The 22,834-nt window shown below is 37.0% G+C and overlaps 1 protein-coding gene across 1 annotated transcript in view; it reads right to left on the bottom strand.

The window, feature by feature from the left end:
- MEI4 (meiotic double-stranded break formation protein 4) overlaps nt 1-22,834 on the bottom strand; it is a 199,631-nt gene that overhangs the window by 135,931 nt on the left and 40,866 nt on the right. Inside the window, exon 3 of the mRNA XM_049895960.1 lies at nt 20,548-21,066. Coding sequence (XP_049751917.1) covers nt 20,548-21,066 — 519 coding nt within the window. The remainder of the gene's footprint in view (nt 1-20,547; nt 21,067-22,834) is intronic.

The raw sequence follows: 22,834 nt of genomic DNA, 5'->3' as shown, positions 1-22,834 counted from the left end.
AAAAGCTTGTGCCTTCAGTCACCAAATGGTTTGTGTGTGTGTGTGTGTGTGTGTGTGTGTGTGTTTTAAATACACTGCCCCTCTAGCACAGCGATTCACAATCACCACTGAGCATCAAAATCTCCTGTGAAACTTTTAGAAACCTCAGATGCCTAGGCCCCGTGCCTAGAGGTTAAGTTTTAATAGGTCTGGTATAGAATTCAGGCATCAGTATTATTTTAAACAGCCTGGGTTAAAGACCAGTTGCTAATTTCATGTTAGTCAGTAGAAATAATTTTGAAAAAGAATTCTATGATGAACTTCATTATAACTGTCCAATTTAATTCATTTTAACTCAAAAATTTAAGATCAGTTCGCTATTACAAAAAATTTTCAGTATTGTTTTCTGAGGAACTCATCTCCTGGAAGAAATCAAAGCCACTATTAAACATTAGTGAACATACGGTTCTAAGTCAATATATAAAGATCTTGGTTGAGCGTTGCATGCATTCGTGTTTAAATGCTCTAATTTTATTATTTGATTTTTGCTCAAGTAACAAAAAGTAGATCACTCAGGCAACATTTAACTTCTAGCATGATCTTCAACCTGATGTTCTTTCTCAAGAAAAAGTTTGTCATAAAATAACACAAATCATCATAAAAATGGCTAAAATCTTTTTACACAGGACAAAAATTGATCTTACATTTCAAAATAACTTGCTTCCACAATACAAAGTAAAATTCACAGTAAAGGAAATTAAGAAACTGTTCTGAGCCTGTCTTGATTTCAATAGTTTACAAAACCAAAACTGGAATACGTATTATTGTAACATTTCCAGTAGTCCCTAACATTTGAAATTACTATAGTCATGTAGTCATCAAATTTTTCATAGTTTTTATTAAGACCCATGGAAACTAAGTTGAATTCATCTGGAAGTAAAACAATTCACGTGAAAGAAGATGTATTTTTTTTTTTTTTATTGTACTCTAGATGAAGGTTTACAGAACAAACTAGCTTCTCATTAATTAGTATACATACTGTTTTATGACATTGGTTAACAACCCCACAACATGTCAACACTCTCCCTTCTCGACTCTGGGTTCCCCTTTACCAGCTTTCCTGGCCCCTCCTGCCTTCTAGTTCTTGCCCCAGGGACGGTGTGCCCCTTTAATCTCATTTTGTTTAAGGGGCCTGTCTAATCCTTGGCTGAAGAGTGAACCTCAGGAGTGACTTCATTACTGAGTTAAAAGGGTGGCAGGGGCCATACTCTCGGCGTTTCTCCAGTCTCTGTCAGGCCAGTAAGTCTGGTCTTTTTTTGTGAGTTAGAATTTTGTTCTACATTTTTCTCCAGCTCTGTCCAGGACCCTTTAATGTGATCCCTGTCAGGGCAGTCAGTGGTGGTAGCCGGGTACCGTCTAGTTGTACTGGACTCATTCTGGTGGAGGCTGTGGTAGTTGTGCTACGTTAGTCCCTTGGACTAGGAAGATGTATTTTTGAATTATTTTGCCATTGCTCCATTTCTAATCTGAGATATATGCCTATCACAAACTAAGTATATTACTGTATATAAACTCACTTGTACCCCTATTCAACTGAATTGCTTCTCTTAGATGAGTCTAAATTCATTGGATTTTGTAATTTCTAGGGAATATGGAGGAGGAAAGGCTCCCTTCTTTCCAATACTAATCACTGGAATGTGTAGAAGAAGATCGATTCTTTTCTTTCCCAGACAAATTCATACCATGGATTCCTAGGGTGTGTAGAGGGCTAAACTAAGTTGCAGATGGCACTTTCAACTGGCTACAAACATAAGGAGTAGGGGAGAACAATAATAGATTCCCAAAAAATATAACAACCTCTTCTGAATTTTAGACAAATCTAAGAAGAAATAAAGTCAATTAAAATAATAGCTAATATATGCACTACATTTACTGAGCCAAGACTACTATAAATTTGATGTTGCTAGGTCATCGATTCAAAAATTGTAAACAATTGTTACATAAGTTCAATAAGGTATTCATTTAAAACTCATATGTTTAATGTGTTCTTTTTATGTGCCAAGCATAAACATGCAAAGACCATGCTTCTTAGTTCCATCATAAAAAAACATAGCTACATGCAATTACCTATTTGCTCACAGTTGATAGTAAGCAAGATAAAACTATAAAATTTGAGAAGTGTCTCCAGTTCCTCTTTAACCCAGTCTCAGCTGCATCCCCCTTCCCTCCTGAAGCAGTCTGTGACTTCCCTCTTCTAGATCTCTTCCGATATCAAACAAAAAAGAACTAAATATCATTTCATTTTGCCAAATTATAATGATGCTGGTGGAAATTCTCTCACATAATTTCACTTTTGTATTTTGTGGGATAAGAGTATTACTTCCTGTAAAAAGAATTTCAAACAAAACTGAGTACATGAAAATTTATCAAATTATGTACTTTAAATAGATTCAGTTTATTATATAACAATTACATCTCAATAAAGCTGTTTAAAAAGTCTGAGTACAAGGATGCCCTTTATTACCACTCTTATTCAACATTGTGCTGGAGATCCTAGCTAGAGCAATTAGGCTAGGCAAAGAAATAAAGGGCATCCAAATTGCCAAAGAAGAAGTAAAAGTATCTCTGTTTGCTGATGACATGATCTTATACACAGAAAATCCTAATGAATCCTCAAGAAAACTACTGAAACTAATAGAAGAGTTTAGCAGACTATCAGGATACAAAATAAACATACATAAATCAGTTAGATGCCTCTACACCAACAAAGAGAACGTTGAAGAGGAAATCACCAAATCAATATCATTTACAATAGCCCCTAAGAAGATAAAATACTTAGGAATAAATCTAACCAGAAATGTAAAAGACCTATATACAAAGAAAACTACAAGACACTATTGCAAGAAACGAAAAGAGACCTACATAAGTGGAAAAACATACCTTGCTCGTGGATAGCAAGACTCAGCATTGTAAAAATGTCTGTTCTGTCCAAAGCGATCTGTAGATACAATGCAATCTCGATCCAAATACCAATGACATTTTATAATGAGATGGAGAAACAAATTACCAACTTCACATGGAAGGGAAAGAGGTCCCAGATAAGTAAAGCATCACTGAAAAGGAAGAACAAAGTGGGAGGCCTCACACTACCTAATTTTACAACATATTATACCACCACAGCAGTCAAAACAGCCTGGTACTGGTACAACAACAGATACATAAACCAATGGAACAGAATTGAGAATCCAGACATAAATCCATCAAAAAAAAAAAATATATATAAGCAGCTGATATTTGACAAAGGCCCAAAGTCAGTTAATTGGGGAAAAGACAGTCTCTTTAATAAATGGTGCAGACATAACTGGATATCCATCTGCAAAAAAAATGAAACAAGACTCATACCTCATGACCTCCACAAAAACTAACTCAAAATGGATTGAAGACCTACATAAAAATCTAAAATGATAAAGATCATGGAAGAAAAAATAGGGACAATGCTAGGAGCCCTAATACATGGCATAAACAATAAACAAAATATTACTAACAATGCACAAACACCAGAAGAAAAACTAGATAACTGGGAGCTCCTAAAAATCAAACACCTATGCTCACCCAAAGACTTCACCAAAAGAATAAAAAGATTACCTAACGACTGGGAAAAAAGTTTTTAGCTATGACCATTCCGATCAGCATCTGATCTCTAAAATCTACATGATACTATAAAAACTTAACAACAAATAACCCAATCAAAAAATGGGCAAAGGATATAAAAGGGACTTCACCAAAGAAGACATTCAGGCAGCTAACAGATACACGAAGAAATGCTCACAATCATTACCTATTTGAGAAATGCAAATCAAAACTACAATGAGATACCATCTCACTCCAACAAGGCTGGCATTAGTCTAAAAACACAAAATAATAAATGTTAGAGAGGCTATGGAGAGACTGGAACACTTATACTGTACTGGTGGGAATATAAAATGGTACAACCAATTTGGGAATCAATTTGGCACTTCCTTTTTTTAAAAAGCTAGAAATAGAACTACCATACAATTCAGCAATTCCACTCCTTGGAATATATCCTAGAGAAATAAGAGCCTTTACACGAACAGATATATGGACACCCATGTTCACTGCAGCACTATTTACAACAGCAAAAAGATGGAAGCAACCAAGGTGCCCATGGACAGGTGAATGGATAAATAAATTATGGTATAGTCACATAATGGAATACTATACAAGGATGGAGAAAAATGATGAATCTGTGAAACATCTTATAACATGGAGGAATCTGGAAGGCATTATGCTGAGTGAAATCAGTCAGCCCCAAAATGACAAATATTGTATGAGATCACTCTTATAAGAACTCAAGAAATAGTTTAAACACAGAAGAAAATATTCTTTGATGGCTACAAGGGTGGGGAGGGAGGGAAAGGGATAGTCACTAACCAGATAGTAGACTAGAACTATTTTAGGTGAAGGGAAAGACAACACACAATACAGGAGAGGTTGGCACAACCAGACTAAACCAAAAGCAAAGGACTTTCCTGAATACAACCGAATGCTTTGTAGGCCAGAGTAGCAGGGACGGGGGTTTGGGGACCATGCTATCAGGGGACATCTAAGTCAATCGGCATAATAAAACATATTAAGAAAACATTCTGCATCCCACTTTGGTGAGAAGCGTCTGGGGTCTTAAATGCCAGCAAGCGGCCATCTAAGATGCATCAGTTGGCCTCAACCTACCTGGAGCAGGAGAATGAAGAACAGCAAAGATATATGGTAAAGAAGAGCCCATGAGACAGAAAGGGCCACAAAAACCAGAGAGTCCATCAGCCCGAGACATGAAGAACTAGGTGGTACCCAGCTAACACCGATCACTGCCGTGACAGGGAACACAACAGAGAATCCCTGGTGGAGCAGAACAATGGGATGCAGACCTCAAATTCTCGTAAAAGGACCAGGCTTAATGGTCTGAGACTAGAGGGACCCTGGAGGTCATGGTCCCCGGATCGTTTGTTAGCCCAGGATTGAAACCATTCCCGAAGCCAACTCTCCAAACAGGTATCGGGCTGGTGAGGAGTGAGCTTCTTGGCTCAAGTAGACACATGAGACTATGTGGGCAACTCCTGTCTGGAGGCAAGATGAGAAGAAAGAGGGGGACAGGAGCTGATTGAATGGACACACGGAATACAGGGTGGAGAGGAGGAATGTCCTGTCTCATTAGGAGGAGAGCAGCTAGGAGTACATAGAAAGGTGTGTATAACTTTTTATATGAGAGACTGACTTGATTTGTAAACTTTCACTTAAAGCACAATAAGTAAATAAATCAATTTAAATTAAGAAAAAAAAGTCTGAGTAGATAAACAAGGTATGTTTTAGAGACAAAGATTCTTTTCCTATCTAAAATCGATTAATGAGCAAGTAATAACATTACTACCAGCATATATTAAGATGTGAGAGTATCCTCCACAAAAACTATGGCAACAGTACTGAATAATCTCATTTTAATACAGGTATATACTAATAATATGAAAAGCTTAAGACTTTGAACGCCTTTCAGTTCTCATCTTATCAGACCTCTCAGTAACATATGGCAAGGCTGACCATTCCCTTCTTTTTGAAAACCTCTTCACTTGGCTTCCTTGACAACACTTTCCTGCTTTTCCCCTACTTCTCAGTTTGCTAATTGTTTTATCTCCTTTGCAGGCTCCTTCACCTCTATCTAATCACTAAATGCTGGCACTCCTCCAGGGTCAGTCCTAGACCTTTCTCTCTTTCCTGTTTGTGTTTTATTTTGCCATAGCTTTAAATGACCTCTATAGGCTGACAAAGGAACCCTGGTATCACAATGGTTAAGCACTTGGCTACTAATGGTCAGCAATTCGAACCTACCATCCACCATGTGGAAGAAAAGACCTGATGGTAACTTAACAGTTAAACTCTGTGTGCTCAAAGTAAAATGTTCTGCTTCAAAACCATTATTGCCTGTAAATAAATGAGAAGCAATTTTGTGTTCATAGAAATGTTTGATTTTTTTCCAAGTCTCACATTTGATAGCTATGATTTAAGTTTTCCAACATGATAAGTACTGATAACTACTCAGGAGGGTAAGGAGATACTTTAAGCAGATTCTGAATTCAACGGAAAAACAATGAACTAAAAAATGATAGCTTCAAAATTAGATTAATAAAGCTTCTTAAAATTAAAAATGTATTTAATGAAACTTGGTAAAACAGAGAGGAAGGTATTTTTATTTTTATGCAGATACAAGAAAAACCATATAATTTATATTTAATTAGACACTGGGGTTACAAGGCTCTAAATGCAATATAAAGTTTCCAATAGACTATCATTTATAGCCAATAAAGACAATAAGGAACAGGTGATCCTATATTGTAGGGCAGTACTTTTTTTTTTTTCATTTTGCTATTTGTAAATATAAATATTTGCACAGAATAAAATGCAGCAACTTACACAAGCAAACTGCAAATATTCTCCTTATGAAACTGAGAGAAGTATTGCCAAGGTCTTTGATTTTCGAGGGTTTTTTTTTTTTAAACCTGTAAATTGACGTCAATTTATTTTGCATTTAGAACAAAATGTATGGATAATTAAAAAAATAATAATAATGGAAATATGATATAGTAGGGTTTAAGGAAACAGCACAGCCAGATCACCGAGGTGACTCAACGCATTAGAAAGAGGGAAGAATTTATGGTCACATTCCTGAATGTGAGATCCAGGTCTCCCATTCCTATTGAATTGAGTAGTTTCAGTTCTTTAACCTGCCTGACCTCAACTTTTTTCATCCATAAACTGAAGACAGTAATAACAACCATAACACAGAGTTGTTGCCAGAACAGACAATAAACTGCAGGTCAAAGTGCTTTACAAACTATGAAGTATAATATAAATGTACACTGCTATTAATTATTTTAGGAAAAGATATTGGAAAGTAAAGTATACTTTGAAAGGAAATTGAATGCCTTTCTAGTCTATCCCAGCTTTCTCTGCACGAACACTGAAAGTTAACACTGCTTAGAAAATCCAAGGAATGTATGATTTATATGCTGAAGCAGTGATCAAAAGTGACTATTAAGATTTTGGTTTACAGTAATACTTTTCAGTAAATGCTTATCAAATTAAAGTAAAACTGCAGAAAGGCCATTGAGCCACATTATTAAAAAAATCAAAAAGTACTGCTTGCTCAACGAAGAAATTGTCACATGAAGCCTTAACCTCAGACTCTGCTTATATTTCCCCAGGAATATCCTAAAGCAAAGGAAAGTATGAGTAGCCTTAAAAATCCTGAGGAAAACTTTCAGAAACTGATGAACCCTTGTGACTAAACCTTAAGATCATTAACCACAGAGGATAATGCTTTTTGGAAAGTCAGCACAGGAGTAAAACCCTGTGTCATTGCTAAAGTGATGTCCTAGCTCACAGCAGAGAAACGTGTAACAAATGCTATTACCTGGACAGAATTAAATCAAAAAGTCAATGTGTTTTACTGTTCAAGACAACTATGTCATGAATAAGCTTTAAGATACAACTAACAGAAACATATTGGTGACGAGAGACATCTGATTTCATGAATTGTATCTTTAGATTCCCCCATAACCTGCTTGAAGTCTACACCTTGGGTAATCTAACCAAAATTACAGTCTAGGAGGCAACCACCAACTACAAAATCCTGTATCATAACATGCAACGTAACACAGCTCTACAGGAAGGGATTGGTTCAAACAGTAGGTGAAATCATGACATTGAAGTAACTGGATTTATACTGGATTTTCCATAATTAAGATAGAAAGAAAAAAAAAATCTGTCACTAAAGTTCTGGCTGTGGAAGGAGGGTGGGGGACCCCCAGAGATGATATCAAGCTATCTGGTACGTGGAAGCACTTCAGGAGTGTCAGTCATTACAGTGTCAGTAAGACAGAGCTATTACTTAGGAAGTTTCTCTGCACAATTTTTGTTGCTGTTGTTGTTAGGTGATGTTGAGTCGGTTCCGACTCACAGCAACTCTATGCACAACAGAATGAAACACTGCCCCATCCTGCACCATCCTTATAATTGTTGTTATGCTTGAGCTCATTGTTGCAGCCACTGTGTCAATCCACCTCGTTGAAGGTCTTCCTCTTTTCCACTGACCCTGTATTTTGCCAAGCATGATATCCTTCTCCAGGGACTCATCCCTCCTGCCAACATGTCCAAAGTATGTAAGACGCAGTCCTGCCAGTCTTGCTTCTAAGGATTTGTTCATTCTTTTGGTAGTCCATGGTATATTCAATATTCTTCGCCAACACCAAAATTCATAGGCATCAATTCTCCTTCAGTTTTCCTTATTCACTGTCCAGCTTTCACATGCATACGATGCAACTGAAAATTTTTGGCTTGGGTAGGAGCACCTTAGTTTTCAAGGTGACATCTTTGCTTTTCAACACTTTTAAGAGGTCCTTTGCAGCAGATTTGCCCAATGCAACGCGTCTTTTGATTTCTTGACTGCTGCTTCCATGGCTGTTGATTGTGGATCCAAGTAAAATGAAATCCTTGACAACTTCAATCTTTTCTCCATTTATCATGATGTTGCTCATTGGTCCAGTTGTGAGGATTTTTGTTTTCTTTATGTTGAGGAGCAATCCATACTGAAGGCTGTGGTCTCTGATCTTCATTAGTAAGTGCTTCAATTCCTTTTCACTTTCAGCAAACAAGGTTGTATCATCTGCATAATGCAGGTTGTTAATGAGTCTTCCTCCAATCCTGATGCCCCATTCTTCTTCATATAGTCCAGCTTCTCGGATTATTTGCTCCGCATACAGATTAAATAGGTATGGTGAAAGGATACAACCCTGACACACATCCTTCCTGACTTTAAACCAATCAGTATCCCCTTGTTCTGTCTGAACAACTGCCTCTTGATCTATGTAAAGGTTCCTCATGAGCACAATTAAGTGTTCTGGAATTTCCATTCTTCACAATGTTATCTATAATTTGTTATGATCCACACAGTCGAATGCCTTTGCATAGCCAATAAAGCACAGGTAAACATCCTTCTCTACAATAGTTTAATTCAAAAGTCAGAAAATCATATTAGGCATGTGAGGCATATGAAATACAACTTTTCATTTATTTTCACTGTCTTTCAATACAAGGTCCCTAGGCGGCGCAAATAGTTTTGGCTCGACTACTAACCTAAACCAATTATGCTGATACTATGACCTCTACATAGTGCCAGACACAGTGGAGAAAACAGGATGCGACTCCTTCCTCAAGGAAAAAAGTAACTACAATGAAGAAAAGTAACAAGAAATATGTATTAACCACTTACATGCTGTCAGAAATTATGCAAAGCATTACATATGCATTTTCTTATTAAAAATTTGCACCAGCTCTGGGAACTAGTTGCAGCTTTTATTTCCATGTTACAGATGTGAAATGTGAAGTTAGTTAACTTGCCCCAGGTCACAGTTTGTAAATGAAAGTTTCAGATTCTAACCTAATCTCTGTGCTAACATCTGACAAGTTAAACAAAGTATTTTAAAAATTCAAACCATACTAAGTACACTGAGATAATATATGATGAATTAATAAGTGAATTATGTAGGCAATAAGTAGGAGTTCATGAGAGGAAGCCATTTCAGGACCTGACTGATAAGAATGAATTTATGAGTAAAGTGAGATATGAGTCACATTATGAAAAGTGGGTAGAAAATGGATGAGAGAAATGCATTCATTTGGGAACGGTGTGTCGAATACTCTAAATGATTCCCCAGATGTTCTTTACTTCTGAGAGATCACAGTATTCTTTTAAAACCAAATGAAAGCTATGAGCCCCTTTTTAGGAAGAAAAGAACATGCTCAGAAACACAAAACTACGCACGCAATGTTAAATGGTTCATGGAATTACTGAAGCCCACTTGTGTATACCTTAAGAAGCTTGGCCTACAGAAGAAGTCCAAATTTAACATATTTAACATAACATACAAGACTCTTCATTACCTGGCTCTTCTCTATCACTAAGGTCTACTCCTTCTAAATCAAACTCCCAAACTTGCGGCAGTTCCCAGGGTTCTCCATGTTCCCTCCAGTCTCACTGACTCTGCTTAGGCAATGTGCATGCTCTTCAACACAAGTTATCTGTCAGGTGACCACCTTAAGTCTTACCTATCTTTCCATATTAGTTCAAGGTACAGGAAAGCCTCAAACATGAACAAAATAGTGGTCAAGAGGAGGTATAAGGACCAGGAGAAAATAGAGGCAAAGAAGGAAACAAATAAAACTTAAAACAACATTTTATATCTGTGTATATGGTATAAAACACATCCCAAGAATAAGAACTCATAGAAACTAAAAATGTTACAATAGAAATAAAAATTTCAATAGAACAGCTAGAAGAAAAAAATAAGAAAACTACCCCCAAGTTAAAATAAATAAATAAAAATAAAAAGACAAAGTTACACAAAAAAAGGCTTAAGAAAAAAAGATAAAGAAATTTGGAGGATCCAGACCAAAGGTGTTCCAGGAGGCAGAAATTTATGAGAAAAACAATTAAAAGAAAATAAGACCCATACCTCAGACCATACACAAAAACTAACTCGAAATGGATCAAAGACCTAAATATAAAACCTAAAATGATAAGGATCATGGAAGAAAAAATAGAGACAATGCTAGGGGCCCTAATACATGCCATAACTGTAATACGAACCATAACAAACAATGCAGAAACACCAGAAGATAAGCTAGATAACAGGGAGCTTCTAATAATTAAACATTTATGCTCATCAAAAGACTTCACAAAAAAAACAAAAGTAGAACGTACAGAATACTTCAACACCTCAATAACAGAAAGATAAATAATGCAGTGGGCAAAGGATATGAACAGACACTTCACTAAAGAAGATATTCAGGCAACTAACAGACACATGAGGAAACTCTAGAGATCATTAACCATTAGAGAAATGCAAATCAAAACTGCAATGAGATACCATTTCACCTCAACATTACTGATACTAATCCAAAAAACACGAAACAACATATGTTGGAAAGGTTGCAGGGAGGCTGGAACACTTATATACTGGTAGTGAGAATGTAAAATGGTACGACCACTTTGGAAAATGGCTACAGTGCCTCCTTAAAATGCTCAAAATAGAAACAAATCACCAACTTCATATGGAAAGGGAAGTGATTCCAGATAAGTAAACCATTACTGAAAAAGAAGAACAAAGTGGGAGGCCTCACACTACCGGATTTTAGAACCTATACACCAGAAAAGAAACTAGATAACTGGGAGCTCCTAAAAACCAAACATTTATGCTCATCAAAAGACTTCACCAAAAGAGTAAAAAAGACAACCTACGGACTAGGAAAAAGTTTTTGGCTATGACATATTCAATCAGAGTTTAATCTCTAAAATCTATAAGATACTACAAAGTTTCAATCATAAAAAGACAAATAACCCAATTAAAAAATGGGAAAAGGATATGAACAGGCACTTCACCAAAGAAGACATTCAGGCAGCTAACAGGTACATGAGGAAATGCTCACAATCATTACCCATTTAAGAAATGCAAATCAAAACTACACTGAGATACCATCTCACCCCAGCAAGGCTAGCATTAACCCAAAAGACACAAAATAATAAATATTGGAGAGGTTGTGGAGATACTGGGACACTTATACACTGCTGATGGGAATGCAAAATGGTACAACCAATTGGAAATAGATTTGGCGCTTCCCTGAAAAGCTAGAAATAGGAGTACCATATGATCCAGCAATCCCACTCCTTGGAATATACCCTAGACAAATAAGAGCCTTCACACAAATAGATACATGCACACCCATGTTCACTGCAGCACTGTTTACAATAGCAAAAAGATGGAAACAACTTAGGTGTTCATCAGTGGACAAACGGATAAACAAATTATGGTATATTCACATAATAAAATGCTACACAACAATAAAGACCAACAATGAATCCACAAAACATCTCATAACACGGAAGAATCTGGAAGGCATTATGCTGAGTGAAATTAGTCAGTCCCAAAAGGACAAATATTGTATGAGACCGCTATTAGAAGAACTCAAGAAATGGTTTAAACACAGAAGAAAACATTCTTTGATGGTTACAAGAGTAGGGAGGGAAGGAGATAGGAATTCAAGACAAAGATTATCTTAGGTGAAGGGAAGGACAACACACAATATACGGGAAGTCAGCACCACTGGACTAAACCAAAAGCTAAGAAGTTTCCTGAACACAACCAAACACTTCAAGGGACAGTGTAGCAGGGGCGGGGGCCTGGGGACCATGGTTGCAGGGGACTTCTAGGTCAACTGGCATAACAAAGTGTATTAAGAAAATGTTCTGCATCCCACTTTGGTGAGTGGCGTCTGGGGTCATAAAAGCTAATGAGCAACCATCTAAGATCCAACAATTGATCCCAATCCACCTAAAGCAAAGGAGAATGAAGAACACCAACGACACAAGGAAAATACTAGCCCTAGAGACAAAAGAGGCCACATAAACCAGAGACTCCATCAGCCTGAGGCCAGAAGAACTAGATGGTGCCCGGCTACCACCACTGACTCCTCTGACGGGCAACAAAACAGAGAGTCCCTGATACAGCAGGAATAAAGTGGGGTGTAGAACTCAAATTCTAGTAAAAAGACCAGACTCAGTGGTCTGACTGAGACTGAAGGAACCCCAGAAGACACTGCCCCCAAACTCTCTGTTAACCCAGAACTAAAACCATTTCCAAAGCCAACTCTTCAAAGAACAGACTGGACTATAAGACATAAAATGATAACTGTGAAGAGTGTGCCCAAGTAGATATGTGAGACTAAATGGGAAGCTCCTGTCCAGAGGCAAGATGGGAAGGCAGAAATGAATAAGAGCTGGATGAACGGACAAGGAAATTCCAGGTGGAAAGGAGGAATGTGCGGTCACAATACAGGGATAGCAACTAGGGTCACATAACAGTGTGTGTATAAATTTACGCATGGGAAGCTAACTTGAGCTGTAAACTTTCACCTAAAGTACCATAAAAAAAAAAAAAAAGATATCTGCAATGAAAAAAATAAAAAGCTAGAAATAGAAATACCATACTATTCTATGAGACCACTATTATAAAAACCCAAGAAAAGGTTTACACACAGAAAAAAATAAAATCTTTGATGGTTACGAGGGAGGGAGGGATTGGGAGAAGAAATCACTAGATAGTGGACAAGCATTAACTTTGGAGAATGGAAAGACAACACACAATATAAAGGACATCAACTCAACCTGTCCAAGGCAGTCACAGAAGCTTCCTAGACACATCCAAAAACCTTGAGGGACTGAGAGCTGGAGACCATAGTCACAGGGGTCATCTAGGTCAGTTGGCATAACATAGTTCATAAAGAAAATGCCCTACATCCTAGAAAATGTTTTACATTCTACTTTGGTGAGTAGCGTCTAGGGTCTTAAGAGCTTGAAAATGACCATCTAAGATATATCTATTAGTCCCATCTGATCCAGAGCAAAGGCAAATGAAACAAACAAAAGACACAAGAAAAATAATAGTCCAGAGGACTAACGGACCACATGAACCACAGCCTCCACCAGCCTATAAGCCCAGAAGAACTAGGTGGTACCTGGTTACACACACACACACACACACACACACACACACGACTTACTGAACGTACTGGTCTGACAGAGGTTGGAGGAACCCTTGGAACTATGGCCTCTAGACCCCTGCTAATTCATAACGAAAGCTACTGCCGAAGTCCACTTTTCAGCCAAAGATTTGACAGGCCTATGAAACAAACAATAACAACAATAAAAGGTGTGAGGAACATGCTTCTTAGTTCAATCAAGCATACCAGACCAAATGCACAACACCTGCCCAAAATCAAAGACAAGAAGGGAGAATGAGACAGGAAACCTGGACTAATGGACACAGAGAATCCAGGGTGGGAAGTGAAAGGGGGAGAGTGCTGACAAATGTCATAAAACAGTTTGTGCATAAAATTTTGATTGAGAAACTAACTTACTCTATAAACTTTCACCTAAAGCACAATAAAGTTAAAAAAGGAAAAAAAAAAGAAAAGAAAATCAGAACTGAAGGATAAGACCCCAAGGACTCATCAAGAATCCAGGGGAAGTTTAACACACCCACACCAAGGCACCCCATCCTGAAGCTACAAAACAGTAGGAATAAGAAGATCCTAAAAGCTTCTGGAGATAAGAGGGGGTGAAGAGCAGATCGCATTCAAAAAATAAAAATCAGAATTACAATGAACTTCTCATTAACAACACTAGGATCTAGAAATTAGTAGAAAAATGTATTAAATTCTACGGAAAAAATTATTTCTAACCTGGAATTCTACCCTAATTTATCAGTAAAGTTTAATGTTGGAATAAAATATTATAGGCATGCAAATAGTTTAAAAGTTTACATTCCATGAACCCTTTCTAAATGAGCTCATAAAGAATGGGCACCACCTAAATGAAGTTATAAACCAGGAATAGGAATAGACAGGATCCAACAATTACGAGATCCAGCATAGGAAATCGGCAAAGGGAATCGCCGGAATCATGATTAAAAGAAATCCCTGGAGTAAAGCTGAGCAGCAGACACTGAGAACATTCAGTCCAGATTAGAACAGGAAAATGGAGGGCTCCAGAAGGTGTGCCTTTAAGAAAAAAGATGGACCTGATAAATGACTTAATTTGGCCATAATGAGATGTTTACAACAATGTATACACATGTCTGGAAAAATAATCAGTTATAGGTACACACAAAATTAAGCAAATGGTAAAGATAATTCTAAGTATCATCTCCAGAAAAAAATAAAAAGTTACACAAAAAAGGAAATGTAATGATTACATATGTCTTGGTGCTAAAAAAAGAAATGCATGCTTATCATAATATAAATACTTAGTACTGATTTAACCAGATCTTTTTTTTTTATTAATAAAAACTATGTTTGGAGAGTAAGGGGAGAAGGGTAGTTGTAAGAGAAGGGCAGCTATATAAGAGATACTCCTATACAAGGGAACATATAAGAAAAAAAAAAAACTTGAAAAATTGTAGTATAGGCCTTTTATTTAAAAGCATGAAGGTAATCAGTGGCAGGAAAAGTTTAAAGATCTGGCAGTGGTGGTCTCTGAAGGCTGGTACTCAGGAGCTGAGTGGTGGGCAGGGGGGGTAGTTCCTGGTCATTTTAAGTATGGAATATTATTTGATTTTTAAAAATATATTCATAGGCTTCCAATTTTGGGAAGATGGAGTAAACTTACTTATCCTTAATCTTCCCACTAAGTACAATTAAAAACCCTGAGTATTATGTATGAAACAAACCCAAGAAGACTGAAAGGTGGAGAGAAGAAGGCAGACTGACTATGGGACTCAAGATGCAAGAAGTACAAAGTAGTAGTTAGTTCCCTGACTTTTCTTTTTGCCTCATATATTCCAGACTTGGAACTAAAGAAGCCAACAATTAGGAAACGCCAACAAGTACAGACAACAACAAAAAACAAACCTGTTCTCCCTAGCCAAACGCAGAAAAGAGCCCAGCCTAGCGTGACAGAAAGCTTTTAGAAAATAACTGCTCTACTGCACCCAAACAACACAGAAGAAAACCGCAGCCCACCTTACTCATGTAAGCAAAGGCAACTTGGCAGGCCTAAACTTCCACCCTCACCAAGCTGTAAAGAGATGACCCAAACCCAGGCACTGAGATGAGCACAGAGGATATAAATTGAAGTAAGATGTGATATATGGCCTGAAAGGCTAGTGGAACATAAAGACAATTCAGTCAGTAACTACTCTACAGTGTAATATGTACTGTGGTGAATTTATGGAGGGATTCGCAATCAACAAAAGGGAAGCAGAGTAGGAGGAAAGTCTTCTTAGTGGAAATAATGCTAGAGATGAATTTGTAAGGACAGGTGGAACTAGTCAGATGGGATGGGGAGGAATGGGAGAGGGGCATTCTAGGCCAACGGATTAACAAGGATTAAGAACAGAGGTGAAGGACAGAATTAGAAGTAATTGGAAGGCTACAAATAATTCTATCTAACTGGAATAAACAATGTCTGGGACAGCTGTAGAGAAAGATAATAAGGAAGCAGCTGACTGGATAAGGGCCAGGCAGGGAAGAGTGTTATAGGCTAAGGTGAAGAATGTATACTTTCTTGTAAATCCATGAGTAGCCACTGAAGGATTTTCAACATTTTTAAAGAACACTCTGACAATAATGAGTTGGATGGATTGGAGGGATCAGACAAGTCAGGGATCTGACAGGAGGCTACTGCAGGAATTTAGACAGGAAAGGATGAGCATACAGACCACAGCAGTGGGTGACAGGAGGGGAAGGGTGTGTATAAGTGATATCCACATACATCACATAACCCGGGTCAATTTTACCAGTTATGAGGGATTGTGCGGAGAGAAAGAATGAAGAGAGAAAGAAGAGCCACTCCGAACTCTCATGCTAGGTCCTAGTGTTTAAGTTAATTCTAATTAGCTCTGTGGCCATAGTCAAAGCTCTCTGAGTCTGATTTTTCTCATCTAGCATATGGAAATAGGAATGACAACCACGCCTATCTCACAGGGCTATTGTATAAAATTAATGAGATAATGGGTAGAAAAGAACTGTAAAAACTGGTGAGCATATTTTGTGTGAGTTTATTACTGCTGTTGTAACAAATTACCACACAGTGGCTGAAAACAATATGGAAATAGGAATGACAACCACGCCTATCTCACAGGGCTATTGTATAAAATTAATGAGATAATGGGTAGAAAAGAACTGTAAAAACTGGTTAGCATATTTTGTGTGAGTTTATTACTGCTGTTGTAACAAATTACCACACAGTGGCTGAAAACAATATATTTATTTTCTTACAGTTCTAGAGGTCAGAAGTCCAAACTGGGTCTCACTGGGCTAAAATCAAGACACTGGCAGGGCTGTATTCCTCTAGAAGCTCTAGTGGAGAATACCTTTCATTGCTTTTTTCAGCCTGCATTCCTTGGCTCAAGGCCCCTTTCTCTATCCTCAAAGCCAGCAGGGTAGCATCTTCAAAATTTCTGATATGGACACTGACTCTCGTGCCCCCCTCTTTCGCTTACAAAAACCTTTGTGAGTTCATTGGGTCCACCTGGATAATTCAAGATGCTCTCTCCATCTCAAGGTCAATCTTAATTAGCAAACTTAATTGCCCCCTTGCCATGTAACATAACATACCCATGGGTTTTGGAAGTTAGAACATGGATATCATTGGGGGACCATTATTTTGCCCACCACACAAACAAAAAATTTTAATTTAATGTTTACCTGGCAGTCAATTTTTTTTTCAATTGCACAACTAACATGTGCAAAAGTTGTTTTATGGTTTAAAAGAATAAATTAGAAGAGAAAGTTTTCTAAGTATCTTCTATTATGTCTCCAAGATTTAACAGTATATGTAAAATAACTACAAGCTCAATGATTACTATAGATTTTTATATTTCACCTCATATAATCATTCCCATCTCTTCAAAGACACAAAAAATTTAAAACAAAAATACTGCTGCAAAATCTAAATAGAAATCCTAACCATTCTGTTGCCATGGATTCTATGATAGTATCCTGGCCAGTAAAGAAACAGGTGGCAATACAATGATAGGATTAGCCCACATTGTCTCTAATCATACAAATAGGCAAATTTTGAGGCTAGAAATATTGGAAAGGTCAGGTTGTCAGTCAAGCAAAGGGCATTAAAACCTAAAAAATAAAGTACACAGGGCAGTGAGGAAGGTGCCTACAAGTACAGAAGAACTCAGTGCCAAGTTGAGGCTAGACTGCTTCCCAGGACCCCTAGAGCAAACCCAGTGCAGAGCAGACCCCTGTATGTCATCTGCTTTCAAGCACATATCTTCTATATGTAAAAAATATGTCATTGTACATTATACCCTCCAGGCCCACACTAATGGCTATTCTCAAAATACAATACAGACACAGGACTGAGCTAACAATTCCTAAGTTATTCATTATTTAATAAATTAAAAGGAAAGTACCCAAAATATCACAAATACAAATAGGCTTTATCTAAATCTAAGAAAGCACAAATAACATATTTTTCCTGGCACTTGCTATCATTTCAACCATGCTGACATCAGGGAATTATTCAAAACAATCTCTAGAGTATCTCATCAAGTCCACAGAATCCAGTTCAGCCTGCTACACCGTCAATATATGCGGTCCCTTGACAAGTGATAATCACAATGATGACCTCAAGATTTTGAAAGATCCCAAAGTCCTTACTGATCATTAAAGAATGAAGTTATAGTCAGAATAATTCAACTAAATGTTGAAGAACTATATTTACTTAAAAACTGGTTATACGTGAATTATAAACACATGAAATTCCTCTGTCATAATATTAAAATATTTATACCACACCTTCTCCTATCACATTACACACATGTAATCTTAACGACATCAAGAGCAGGGCTCGAGTTTCAAAGCAATATAATTTAATTAAACATTTCCATTCTTTGAAAACAAGATTTTTCCCAAAAAGTAGCTTTTTTTCTCAATTATGGTATTTGTTTTAACCTACCAAACAGTATCAATGAAAATGCAATAATGAGCTACCCTTTATTTCATCTCAGAATATATTCTTCCTTGAAACTTTACTTATTATTTAAAGAAAGCTAAACAAAGATAGAAAAACATTTTAAAACAGCAATCACTAGTCAATTGTCCCAATAAAGAATCAAGCTTTATGAAAAAAATCTGGAAAATGACGATGATGGTAATACATATAATAATGATGGAGTCAATGATGATGCCAACCATTTGAGTGATTTAGTGTAAGATGCCTTTGCTGAGGAGAAAAAATATCCCTAGAGAAGATGCCATTAAATTCATTCATGAATCATCGTCCTAATTCTAAATGCAGTGAGTGATTTTCAGATTCTACTTTCTCTGAAGGCAACAACGAGCTTTCTAAGAAATGACCAAAGCCATTTAATTACTCATTCTTCCTTTGTGGACCAACTATTCGGGAAAATACACTTCAAATCCATTTATTCCATAATAAGCTTCTTTGACACACTCCCCTACTTCCACACACCTCCCAAGGATATTCTTGTGTAGGTGTAAATTAGATCAATCTCCAATTTCTAAGTCAGAAAAAAACTAGACTGAAAAAATATTTGCCTTGTCTTATACTCTGATGAAGAACACACCAGTATCTGGGGGATTATAAATCCTGTAAAACATGCTTAAAATAGTTTTAAAAGAAGAAAGCAGAAATATACAAAAACTGGTTAAGGCATATTAAGTATTTGAGTTATTTAATAATGGGTTAGGAACAGATTATATGTCTTAGATATACTAAAGAAAATCTGATTTTTAATTCCTGATTGGCCATGTCCAACGGAAAAAGATTTCAGTTTCCCAGACAGAAAATTCAGTATTTTTCACAAATGCCAAAAGCTTCATCATAAAGTTTTCTGTAACATTAGTCAATTCACACATTAATAGGTTTTCCCAGAAGGAAAGAACAAACATATGCTCAATGAATTGGGTTATCAGTTCAAATTTTATGAGCATGTTGCTTATTAAGATAAACCCTACACTATTACCATGTCCTTCGATCATGGCACTGAGGAGAAACACTTAATAATTATATATTGAAAGAAAAAATGACCAATCTTTTCCTGCAGAGAAAGACAGTTAATAAGTTAGACCTTTTAGTCTCCTCTGATATTTTTAGTAGTGAATTAAAAATGATTAAAATGGGGAGGCATTCGGAATACCCCAAATGATCAGATAGAGAGCAAGATATAAAGTAATGCAAAAAGAAACTCTCCACTATGTCTCAAAAGCCAATAAATAAATAAAATAAAACAACCTGAGGTTACCTCAACGTCACTTGTGAAATAAGGATCTCCTGAGTCAAGGTTTCTAAGCAATAGGAAATAGCTAAGGGGAAAAAAAAGTAAGTTTCATAATGTATGTTCCTCGGACAATTCAGTCAATTAACCTACATCTACAGAAGGTCCATCTGGAAGTATGCCACGTACAAGGGAAATTCCAAAAGAAGAGGAAAACAGTCTTTGACCTCAAGGTATTTGCTGCAAGTCAATGTGAAAAAAAGAACAAATTGAATACAACGCAGATAGTCCAACATGAGGAATTCAGGACTCTCAGAAATTATAAATTGAGAAGCTATCAGTATCTGTGTTTGTGGTTTTTTGAAAAGTATTGAGATTTTCTGAGCAACAGGAAGTAAATATAAGTAGGTAAAAACATAAGGACAGAGGAGAATCCAAGAATACTGATAAAAATAGGGAAGTTAACTAAAAACAGAGAACCACAAGCTTAAAACAGAGACCTGTGGAGAACAATGCTGTAGCAATCAGAGGCCAGAGGTCAAGACATTACAATGAATTAGACCTGCAAACAGCCAGAAAAGAAGGCCCAACTGGAGAATCTGAGTCACAAGGGCCAGTAAAAAATATTATCAAATGGAATGTTTACTAAAATCACTGACATCTTATTTCATAAATTGGAAAGATTACTTACCCGATTAATATGGTTGTTCCTTAAAATAACCTGTAGTAGAGTTTTCTCAAATTCTTCCAACTTCTTGGAACACTTTTTAAGAATATGATTAGATAAGTTATAATCACTGAAGAGCCTAGCTAACATACAAACAGCTTCTGTCCAAAAGCTTGAAAAAGGAATTTGGGGATTACTGTAAAAAGTGATCAGGCCATCCAGCAACTGAAAAACAGAATCAGATACTGCGGAATAGTCATTTTCAAACTGACTTAAACCTGTTTTCAGACTGTCTGATTCTGTCACGTTCTTCAATTCAAGTAGATGTTGCAAGAATTGCATGTGAGAAGACAGAGGGTTTTGCAGAGTGGCACAATGTCTTTTCATAATGGGCAGTGGTGGAAAGGGTGTGAGGGAGCAGCTCTCCATGAAATGCTGGGATGTCTCTGAAGGTTCAGTTCGCTGCTCATTTGATAAATCGCACCCAGAATCTTCCAGCAGCACTGATGTATTTTCAGAGCTTCTAGGTTCCTGAGTCTGTAACTGGGAAGCCAGATTTCCTGAAACAGAAAGGAATGGAGGAATTATCTTTCTCTATCTAAAATTTTTTCATATAAAAGCTAGACACTGATTTTTCCAATTAAAAATGCTGAATGAAGCCTGAAATATACATATCACTTTTAAAACAGTAGTATAAAAACCGAATAGAGCAACAACTGTGAAAGAAGTCACTTTGGCCAAACGTGGAAAAGGTCTTTATTTTCACTGGTAGAAAACGACCGTAATTGACCCATGTATTTTTAGGTTACTATCTCTCATTTACATAGGGTCGCTATAGGGTCGCCATGAGTTGGAACCGACTCGACAGCACTGGGTTTGATTTTTAGTTTTTATCTCTCATTTGGAAACCCTGGTGGCATAGTGGTTAAGTGCTATGGCTGCTAACCAAGAGGTCAGCAGTTCGAATCTGCCAGGCGCTCCTTGGAAACGCTATGGGGCAGTTCTACTCTGTCCTGTAGGGTTGCTATGAGTTGGAATCGACTCAATGGCAGCAGGTTTGGTTTTTTGGTTTTATCTCTCATTTATTCATCTGTACATCAAATCTCTTCCCCACAAAGATATGGATTACTGGCCAACTATGTGCCAAGCTCGAAGGATACAGTGTAGAAAACCACAAGACTATAGCTGAAGGAGGTCACAGTCTGATACAGATCTCAACAGGTAATCACAAAGCAATAAAGTTACTTCCAGAGACAGAGATCTCTGCAGGACACTATGAAAACAGGAGGGCCAATGAACACCCTGCCTGGTTAGATTAGTGCACCCTAGAGGAAGTAATGATGGCTCTAACTTTTAAAGCATAAGTAGGAGTTCAAAATCAAAAGGTCAGAGAATGGAGGAAGGTAAGACTATTCCATACATCAAGGGCTAAGAGCAAAATCACAGAAGAAAGGGCAGAGGAAGCATGGTGTATATGAAGAACCATAAGCAGTTTGATGTTGGTCCAGCAGACACTATGAGGCAAGGGATAAAGATGAAGAAACACGTAGAAGCCAGGTCAAAAAACACCTTGAAGGACATATTAAGGACCTTAATATTTATCCTGTATGATGTAGAGTGAATGTTCTTCAAACCTGAGTAACAAGATACCCATTTGAAAGAATCATATACATCCCTAATATAAATATAAACATATGTAAACAATTTATACATACGCATGCGTATTTGTTTGTAAGTTTTTCTCTCTATATATATCTATCTCTATCCATTTTATAGAGTCCATAAAAACATATCAGCCAGCCTTAGTCTATGTCTATAACCCACAAAGTCATCTGACACTGCTGATAAATACCATTATTAAAAGCTAAATCTAGTAACTTTAGGTCATTCTTTGACATAGATACCATCATAACACAAACAAGGTTGTTGTTTTATTTTTAAATGATTATCAGCAAAATGAACACACAAAATTAAAAAATTTTGATATTTTTTGAGCAACTTCCGAAAGCACATGCCTATATTCATGGAATCAAGTTTAAGAAATAGTGCTGTCAGCACCGGGGGGCAGGATGAGGCACTAACAAGGTATAATGCAGGAAAGTAACATGGTTTTATTTACACTTCATAAATCACTCTGTTAGCTGTAAGAAGGGCAGATTTGAAAGGGCCATGATGAAACATTCAGAGATCAGTTAAGAGACCCTTCAGTGAGCCCCAATATCAAATGATGAGAGAAACGAACCAAGCAGCTACAGTAGAAAGGAAAGAAAGGGATTTATCTTGGAAAAAAACACAAAACATAATCTGGAAA

The sequence above is a fragment of the Elephas maximus genome, chromosome 1 (genome assembly GCF_024166365.1).
Source record: "Elephas maximus indicus isolate mEleMax1 chromosome 1, mEleMax1 primary haplotype, whole genome shotgun sequence".
Classification (NCBI taxonomy): domain Eukaryota; kingdom Metazoa; phylum Chordata; class Mammalia; order Proboscidea; family Elephantidae; genus Elephas; species Elephas maximus.
The sequence above is the reverse complement of the archived record's forward strand: the minus strand, read 5'-3'. Positions and strand labels throughout refer to the sequence as shown.